We start from the raw sequence: 10,327 nt of genomic DNA on the forward strand, positions 1-10,327 counted from the left end.
CGTGACTTCAGGAGAGATCCATGTGTAGCTTGTAATTTCTGGGCTGAAAAACATATTTAATCTTTTTCGAAAACGTAACCACGTCTATTTTACACCCAGTCTAAGTGTAACAAGCTAGAGACAAATCTTTTTCTCTATAACCTCTATAAACTGCACCATTTTCATTCCCGTGATGTAGAGAAACAGAAACAAGCACTGGCATCTTGGATCTCTGATCATTCAATGCAGAAAGCTCAACAAATGCATTTTGGGTAAACTTCGAAGAGTCTTATTCCCATGTGACCGGTGGCTCCTCAGAACAAGGTAAAAGGTCTCCTTTTACCTAGAATTTGGCATCAGGCTCATCTTCTAGCTGTGATTCCTTTCATAAAAGTCATTTTCTAATATATTGATTTTAAGTTTCGAGTTGATCTTCTGCTTTTTTCAACAGAACGTAATGAATTCAAAGACTAATAATAATAAAGTCAAAGACTGAACCAAGAAAAAAAAATAGCAAACAGCTTGGACTGAGTTTTGTGACCAAATGAGAGACGTGGATTTGTGGTTGTAAAACTGAGTCACTTGGTTCAAGGCCAACATTAGAAGAGACTGCCCAGCTTTGGAGAGCTAAACTTTTGCCTCTAATTGTTTTTTGAAGGACTCGTTGTCATTGCCAAACAGGGCAAATGTGGACTTTTTGTCACGTGTCTTTACAAATACCTTGCAAACGGAAACAAGAGCATCTTTGTATACTCAGCTCACAGACTCTTCTAGATCCAAATAAACTTCTGGGTTTAAGTGCTCGATGGGTTCCTGTAGGATGTTGAGAGGATATCCAAGGTTTGGTGAAAGGCCAAGTTGAGACCAAGTCTGGAAAAACCTCGTAAACTCACCTTGAGTTAGGACTATTTACTATTCCCAGGCTCGGGAAAGTAATCCATCCGAAAACTTCCTGGAAACCCACTTTGTCCCACTTTGGGTAAGTCAAATGCATAAATTGCATGTCATACTTCAGACACACACAATCACAGTCTGAACATTTCTTATTTTGTTTTACAAGCAGCCTGTTACAGCAGCGTTTTATTCTGCAGCTGCGGGGCACGATTGTCCTCCCGCTGTACACAGAAAAAAGCACAATGACATCAGCTATGAAAGGACACTGAACATTATTTTAAAGGTTAAAAAAATAGATGGAGCTTATATTCACCTGCTATTTTGCACTGATTTCTAAACACCCAAGCATCCCAGTAAAGGTTACCATTGTTTAGTCCTGCGGAGATGCTGCAGGAGCTTCCATTATGATGAAACCCCTCAGAGACCATCAGCACAATGCAACATGGATCATCACGTGCTCGAACATTCTGCATGCTTTGTCGCTCACGCCACAGCGATGAAAGAAAGGCCCCATCATAGTTTGGGCCTCGCATGGTGACCTCTGCTGGGTCCCACTGCAAAGGCTGTGTGTTTGTTGAATTGCCGGATGGGAAAAGACTCGGCTGGCACTGAGCTGCAGCTCAGTCTGGAATACTGTAATCCAAACACCAAAGATATTTCCAATTGCTTTGATTTATATTTGGTGGCATGGCTCTTTTCTGGGAGGAGAACCGGGGACAGAGATGGTTGCAAATCAGCTTGCAAAGGTGCATCTGCAACTGTGAGCAGGCTAAAGCAGCTTAAACTGTGGGCCTTATATGAGAGTTTGCAGTCAGATGTGTAGAAGCCATCAGCTGATATGAGATTGACTTTGAACTAACCCTGAGTTAGTTTATTAGCATGGCAAAGTTACACCAGTGGTTAGCACTTCTGCCTCAGTTTGAGGAGCTGGTGGAAATGTGGAAAAGGAGAGATGTTCTTTATATTTTCAATCAAATTTAGATGTAAATGGATGTTTTTCTTCTTTTTAGCTTGAATTTTTTTAAACCTCAGCATTTTCAGGCAGTATCGGTTAGACAACTGGTAGAGCCGTCCTTTCAGTGGGTTTTCAGCATCGGCATTATTTAACCCACTGGGCTGTGATGGGCGGCAGGTCTTCTAAAACAATGTACATTTTGTTTCCATGTGTTCATGAAAATGAAGGCTTTGGATGCACAAACCATCTGGGAATTTTTGGATGAGTGAGTAAAATCTCTAACGTGGATACAGGGGAACGGATGCAGAGCTGTGTTGGTGAAGGCAAACTTACACACAGGACATGCAAGGCCACGGCTCCTTCTGTCCTCTCTTTGTTCGTGAACAGGTCCGTAGGGAACTCGTGCAGAGCTGCAAGAGACAGAAAGCCAGGATCAGGACACTTCATATACAGTAACGCTCGGTGGGTTTTATCAGAGGATGCTGCACAGAACACGTTTCCAATGCTCTGCAGAAGCTTAAACTCGGTCCCTTCCAGAGAGTTACTTAAACTTAAACCAAGCATGCGACGACCGTCACACGGTGTCCTCCCAGGCACTGCGTACGAGTACCCTTCCTCAGAGAGAAGAGTGAAATGGAAAACAGTAGGAGGACGAAGAGAGGGCAAAGAGGAGAGAGCACCGTAAAAATAGAGCACGGGATATTTAAGGTACAGCAAGTGGGATGGAGAGCAAAGAAGAGAGAAAGGGTGATGGGAGTTTAACCACAATCTTTCAGCTTGAGAATGTGAGTACAACGGAGGATCAGCTGTGTGTGAGCACAAGGAAAAGACAGAGACAACATAAAGGAGGGGGTTTGGCCTTAAAAGGTGGCAGGGGTTATTCCACCGCCTCTCTGTGGCTTCCTCACTGACTCTCTGAGTGACAGGCACTCGGGTGCCGGCGAGAGTCGAGGAAGCTCTCCTTCTCGCCCCTTAAGCGTCGAGTCATCCTTGTCATCATCTCCACCCACACAAACCAGAAGTCACTGCTAACATGTTACATATTTCGGCGATAACAGGGGAAGGTTGGACAGCTATCAGGCACAGATTTGGGCTATCAAGTGCTAAGCCACGAGAACTCACAAAACATCAGAAATATTTTACTGATTAGCTTCAAAGAGTCAAGTAAAAAAGCACAGTCCTGTATTTTCATGAGATTTTATTCATGTTTGGTTTTGAATCCCAGAGACCGCATTACATTCCAGCATATGATGATAATATAATAATGGAGAAAATGTACAAATTAGTGCATAAAAAAAATCACGAGAATGTTTCAACTACTTGTGATTGGCTGGTTTGCAACAGCTTTGGAATAATAACAGCCAACAGGCTGTTTTGGATTGATGTGTGGGTAACGGTAACAGAGGTCAGAAATCCTGACAGTATGATTTCAGCCAGTGTTTAAATAAATCCAACAGGACATCAGATGCTTGTGTTAAAACTGGAAAATGTATCCCACAGCAAGCCTGTATATACGGAAGAGGATTAGGGCCACTGGGAAAAAAAAAGGAAAAAAAAGAATTCTGACTTTAATCTCAGAATTCTGACTTTAATCTCAGAATTTTGACTTTATTCTCAGAATTCTGACTTTAATCTCAGAATTCTGACTTTATTCTCAGAATTTTGACTTTATTCTCAGAATTCTGGCTTTAATCTCAGAATTCTGACTTTATTCTCAGAATTCTGACTTTAATCTCAGAATTCTGACTTTAATCTCAGAATTCTGACTTTAATCTCAGAATTCTGACTTTATTCTCAGAATTCTGACTTTAATCTCAGAATTTTGACTTTATTCTCAGAATTCTGACTTTAATCTCAGAATTTTGACTTTATTCTCAGAATTCTGACTTTATTCTCAGAATTCTGACTTTATTCTCAGAATTTTGACTTTATTCTCAGAATTCTGACTTTATTCTCAGAATTCTGGCTTTCATCTCAGAATTCTGACTTTATTCTCAGAATTCTGGCTTTATTCTCAGAATTTTGACTTTATTCTCAGAATTCTGACTTTATTCTCAGAATTCTGGCTTTAATCTCAGAATTCTGACTTTATTCTCAGAATTCTGGCTTTAATCTCAGAATTCTGACTTTATTCTCAGAATTTTGACTTTATTCTCAGAATTCTGACTTTATTCTCAGAATTCTGGCTTTAATCTCAGAATTCTGACTTTATTCTCAGAATTCTGGCTTTATTCTCAGAATTCTGACTTTATTCTCAGAATTTCTGACTTTATTCTCAGAATTCTGGCTTTAATCTCAGAATTCTGACTTTCTTCTCAGAATTTTGACTTATTCTCAGACTTCTGACTTTATTCTCAGAATTCTGACTTTATTCTCAGAATTCTGACTTTAATCTCAGAATTTTGACTTTATTCTCAGAATTCTGACTTTAATCTCAGAATTTTGACTTTATTCTCAGAATTCTGACTTTATTCTCAGAATTCTGACTTTATTCTCAGAATTTTGACTTTATTCTCAGAATTCTGACTTTATTCTCAGAATTCTGGCTTTAATCTCAGAATTCTGACTTTATTCTCAGAATTCTGACTTTATTCTCAGAATTTTGACTTTATTCTCAGAATTCTGACTTTATTCTCAGAATTCTGGCTTTAATCTCAGAATTCTGACTTTATTCTCAGAATTCTGGCTTTAATCTCAGAATTCTGACTTTATTCTCAGAATTCTGACTTTATTCTCAGAATTCTGGCTTTAATCTCAGAATTCTGACTTTATTCTCAGAATTCTGGCTTTAATCTCAGAATTCTGACTTTATTCTCAGAATTCTGACTTTATTCTCAGAATTCTGGCTTTAATCTCAGAATTCTGACTTTATTCTCAGAATTCTGGCTTTAATCTCAGAATTCTGACTTTATTCTCAGAATTTTGACTTTATTCTCAGAATTCTGACTTTATTCTCAGAATTCTGGCTTTAATCTCAGAATTCTGACTTTATTCTCAGAATTCTGGCTTTAATCTCAGAATTCTGACTTTATTCTCAGAATTCTGACTTTATTCTCAGAATTTTGACTTTATTCTCAGAATTCTGGCTTTAATCTCAGAATTCTGACTTTATTCTCAGAATTCTGACTTTATTCTCAGAATTTTGACTTTATTCTCAGAATTCTGACTTTAATCTCAGAATTCTGACTTTAATCTCAGAATTTTGACTTTATTCTCAGAATTCTGACTTTATTCTCAGAATTCTGGCTTTAATCTCAGAATTCTGGCTTTAATCTCAGAATTCTGACTTTTTTCTCAGAATTCTGGCTTTAATCTCAGAATTCTGACTTTTTTCTCAGAATTCTGAGATTAAAGTCAGAATTCTGACTTTTTTCTCAGAATTTTGAGGTGGGCACCTGCAGGCTTCCAGCTTCAGTGACAGCGATGTGTCCAGTACGGAAGAGGATTAGGGCCACTGGAAAAAAAAAAAGAATTCTGACTTTAATCTCAGAATTCTGAGATTAAAGTCAGAATTCTTTTTTTTTTTCCCCAGTGGCCCTAATCCTCTTCCGTATGTATATAATCATCTCTGTTATGTGAAATACTTTACAGGGAGTGATCAGCTCAAAGTGTTACCATACAGGGAAACCCTCCTCCAACCTGGGATTTCCACCCCTCGCCAAACCTGTAGCCCCCTCCACACACACACACACACACACACACACACACACACACACACACACACACACACACACACACACACACACACACACACCTCTTTTCTCTGGCTGAGGCTCCGTACACATCCTGGATCCTGATCCGCTCACTCACTCCCAGCTCCCGTTGGCCCACTTCATTCCTGCGTTATTCAGTAAACCTTTGAAACCAGTCAACGGCTGTGTGAGTCTGCTCACTGATCCCAGTAATCCCAGTAAGACAACACTAGAAGGTAGCCGCGATGGTGGGCACATATAACTTTCAGTGATAAATGTCTCAACAGCTTAAAGCTGACATACACCATCAAAGTGCTGCAGAACAGCGCTGGTTAGCAGGGCTGTCATCTGTTTACTTTGCCATCTGCTATCTTAGTGGCCGGCGCTACTGTAAGTACCAGCTCTGAGCACATTAATAACATAATAATACTACATTTAACCAGGCAGTACTTCTGGCACAGACTAGCAAGAGGAGTAATATTTAAATGTCTAGTCGACTACTCGCGTATAGACTTCTGCCTCCTTAAAATTAAATGCATTAAGGGGTCCAGCTCTACCAGACCAATATGGCGACTGTCATGAGGCGTTGTTAAAATGAACAGCAAGTAACAGGTGTAGCATCTAAGTCTAACTGTCCATGTTTACAGAGTAAGCAGCTCGAACAGAGTGGGGTGCCCTCTGCATCACTGACAGCCTAAAGGTGAAAGAATGAACAAACATGAGAGTCCAGCGTGGTGAGTAGTTTTCTCTTCCTCTTATATGACGCGTTATTTCAGTGCAAAATCGTTCATGTTCATGTTGTAGAGAAGAAATAAGAGCGGGTAGAATAATAAACGCCTGTTCCCCTGTTTGTTGACCTGATTGTATCCACAGTATATCTGTGGCCACCAGTCCTCTATGCACTATGTTCCACTGCCACGACTTCTAAAGCCGAACACAATGCAGAGCTGCCTGTAAAAAGCTACAGAGGCTGCAGAGCAGCAGAGCAGACAGCCATCTCACAGCAACAGCTGGATGTGTTTAATATTTACTATTACAAGCCGGTGTCGGCGAGCTCCAACTCAATCCAGCCGAAAATGCCAGGCGAGTATGTGAGGGGAAACAACAAACAGCTCTTATGACAGGAATCAGGCTGGAAACGCAGAAGAACAAGAAGTCAACACTTCTGCCTGAATTCAAACTTTCTCAAATGAAAAACAGAAATAGTTCATTATGAAACAATTGAAGACAAAATGCTGAAATAATCTATCAAAACGATTTCTCCTGAAGCATCGGGGGATAAAAGCCAAACAGCTAATTGTTTTTCCGAGAAGCACGAAGCTCAGTTTCCCACGAGAGGTAATAAGTACACGTGCGGATGTGATGCAGAACCACACACTCCCACAAGGAACCCGCTGAACCTCCATGTAAACAAGGTGTTTTATAAAACATCAGCACTGAAAGGTTCCACTTCACAGCACCCGGCTCTCTCCAAACCTCAAACACATGCTCGCCACGATACGCCGCTATATGAACGTGCTGCTCGCCAAACCCACCTCCACCCTCGAAAAACTGCGGCTGTCACTGTTATGATCCTGATTTCCTCACTGCATTGTGAGACTTGGATAAGTGGAAGGGTGCTGCATCTTTTTTCTAGATTTTCAGAAAGAAAACAAAAAAAGTGAAGAATAAGGAATGAAAAACAGATCAGGATTTCACACAAGTATGGTGATCTACAGCCGCAACCCAGGTGCAAGAGCTTTTCATTAGTTCTCATCATTTAATAGGAAAGCAGTTTTATTTAAGATCCTGTATAATAATGTGAAGTTTTTCTTTTACAGGTCACCACAAACTCAAACGTTTACATTTTTTCCTCTTGCCTGTTGTCATGTTTATCCTGTCGTGCTTTTCAGGCAATTTCAAAGTAATATACAATTCCTTTTAGAGCTGGGAGCTTGCACTCCCCCAAATCTCTGCCACGAATATGAAAAGTTTGAGGTTGAAATGACCCACAGCGCAACACCAGCCACAAAGCAAGGAAACAAACCTTGCGTATCTTTTAAAAAGCAAAGCAACAGTAAGTAAAGGGCAGCATGACTTTGTGGACTGAAATGATCAGAAAGTGGTTCAAATCAAACGTCAAAGTTGGAAACTTCTAAGGTGAACGGTGCTCTACACGAGCAGTTGGGACAATGGTCACGCCAGTGGCGGCGAGAGTCGTGGCTGCAGAGGTACCTGCAGCACGTGCGCTCACTCTCATCTGTCGTGGCCCTCGTTCTCGGACCTCGGCTTTTGAGTTTTTGGATTTCAAATTGTGTTTATCATTAAATATTTTTGTCTTTGTGTATTTCCTCTGTAGTTTTAGTCTTTAGTTCTAGTTCCAGGTACTATTTCCATTAGAGTTCGTTACATCCCTCACGTTTTTCCTTCAGTCTTTCCCCATGTTAAAGTTATTTCCGTGTCAGTTTTCCTTTTTAGTTATCGTTACTTACTTCCTGTTTTACTTTGTCAGTTGTTTGTCTTCTGTGTCCTGTTAAAAGGGAGTTTTTCCTTCCCACTGTCGCCAAAGTGCTTGCTGATAGGGGGTCATATGATTGTTGGGGTTTATCTGTATGTATTATTGTAGGGTCTTTACCTTATAATATAAAGCGTCTTGAGGCGACTGTGATTTGGCGCTGTATAAATAAAATTGAATTGAACTGAACTGCCTCCCCTGTGATTGCATTGATTGTGTGCACCTGTGTCTCATTCCTCCCAGCTGTATCCAGTCCCCATTAGCCCTCAGTGTGCATGTAAATGCAATCCTGGCGTTCCTTTGCTCAGTGTCTGTATCTGTTATCATCCATTTGTATTCTCTTTGTTACTTGGACTTTTTATCAGCTGAAATAAAGGCTTGCCTTTTGTTTTGTTCATTCGCTTTTTCATATGTTGTTTTTTTCGTCTTTGGGTCCTCAATCCTGTATGAGCAATCTTCTCTCGTTTGGTGTTTTGATGATGGTTGTGGGGAGAAAAGTGTGGGGCCAAAAATCTCCCACAGCTGTTTAATTTGGTTGAGATTTGATGACTAAGAAGGTAATGATGTATGCAGTCACATGCTCATCACTCGTGACCACAGATGGGGCAGCTATTATCTTGGAAGAGTCCAAATTAGGGCAGAAATTACTCAAGACAGCTTCCCATTGGAGCAGCTTCGCATTTACTTGCAGTGACCATTCCCTCTAAAGCAGGGGTGGGGAACTCCAGACCTCAAGGGCTGGTGTCCTGCAGGTTTTAGATATCACCCTGGGTCAACTCACAATCAAATGATTAGTTCATTACCAGACACGTTAAGGAGGTCGTTTAGCCATTTAAATCAGCTGTTTTTATCAAGGACACGTCTAAAACCTGCAGGACACCGGCCCTCGAGGCCTGGAGTTAGCCACCCCTGCTTTAAGCAGAAACAATGGTCCCAAACACGAAAGGAGAATGAAGAGGCTCGTGAATGGTGCTTTCTGTTAATCTGACAACTATTAGATGACAGTCTGGGTAATCTATCAAAGTTATGACTACAAAGTGTTTAAGATTTCTAAAATGAAATTTGACACGTCAGTGACAACGACACACCTGTTTAATTAAAATCATCACTCGTGCCTGTGAAGTCTGCTTGCCTGAACGCTAACTCCATAGCAACAGTGTGAGTGTCTCGTTGATGTAGAGTGTGGAAACAAATAACAGAGTGCTGGACTTAAGGTGAAGCGAGTCACTCTGCCGCTGCCATGGCTGCTAGGCAGCACGCTTGCCATTAGCAGTGCCATTTGATGTACTCGTTGCAGAAAGCAGGCTGAGGTTCGGTGCATTATGCATGATGTTTGGAGAGTGGAAAGAAATACATGTAATACTGGCATGTGGGGGAATGATGTGGGAAGACGTGAGATGTTACCTCACTCCGTGTTTCTTTAGGGCTTCAGCTGACTACTCCGAAAGCGGGAAAAGTGAATTGTACGCATGAGAGGGGAAAAAAAGTGATGGAGGTGGTCAGATAATTAGTGCAGTTGTAAGTGAGGTCACTGGGATGAACCCTTAACAGCTGCTGAGGGTGCTTTGGACTGAACCACCCCTGCTCTCTGTGGTACATTCACACACCGACACACAAGCTGAACACTCGTACGCACCCAAGACACATAGAATCACAGCACACGAGTGCACGGGGACTTTCATTGTTTCCCTTTCTGCAATCATCCCGGTTTTCCTCCTCTTCTTCGTGATGCACAATCAGTGGCAGTCAATGTATCAATCAGCAATCAGGCTTCAGCTTGCTGGGGACACATTCTGCCTCTCCTGCTCCGTGCCTGCTGCCTGCCTGCCTGCATCATCCCGTGCCAGTCTAATTTCCCAGGCAATTTGGAGGGAACCACTGTGGGCTCTGAATCAATGTAACATGATTCCTCTTTGTTTCCTTGTGCTGGAACTCTGCAGCACCATGGCTTCTCCTTTATAAAACACTGTACATGTTTAGGCACACAAGCATATCACACTGACTGATGCACCGTAGTATATCCATCTTCTCCCTGCACAGACTCTCATTTGCACTTCCTAGCTTTCTTCTGGATCCTCTCTGCTAACAGCAATGACAGCAGAGACTGTCTCCTCTTCAGTTCTTCCTTGTGTAATGCATCATGGTTGTGTCATATATCCATATGTCTCGTAACCCCTTTAAGTAAACAAATATTTGGAAAGCATAATCCCATAAAACTTCATATCATACACAATATCATCAAATATTATGTTTCAAGAAAGAAAATAAAAGGAATGAATAAAGTGCTAATATTTAAGTGTTAAGTGTTTTTAC

At 41.2% G+C, this 10,327-nt stretch overlaps 1 protein-coding gene across 1 annotated transcript in view; it reads right to left on the reverse strand.

Annotated features, from left to right (window-relative positions):
* LOC120734608 (sodium/potassium/calcium exchanger 3-like) overlaps positions 1–10,327 on the reverse strand; it is a 59,418-nt gene that overhangs the window by 15,716 nt on the left and 33,375 nt on the right. Inside the window, exon 4 of the mRNA XM_040033509.1 lies at positions 2,162–2,238. Coding sequence (XP_039889443.1) covers positions 2,162–2,238 — 77 coding nt within the window. The remainder of the gene's footprint in view (positions 1–2,161; positions 2,239–10,327) is intronic.

The sequence above is a fragment of the Simochromis diagramma genome, unplaced genomic scaffold (assembly GCF_900408965.1).
Source record: "Simochromis diagramma unplaced genomic scaffold, fSimDia1.1 OVJJ01000571.1, whole genome shotgun sequence".
Classification (NCBI taxonomy): domain Eukaryota; kingdom Metazoa; phylum Chordata; class Actinopteri; order Cichliformes; family Cichlidae; genus Simochromis; species Simochromis diagramma.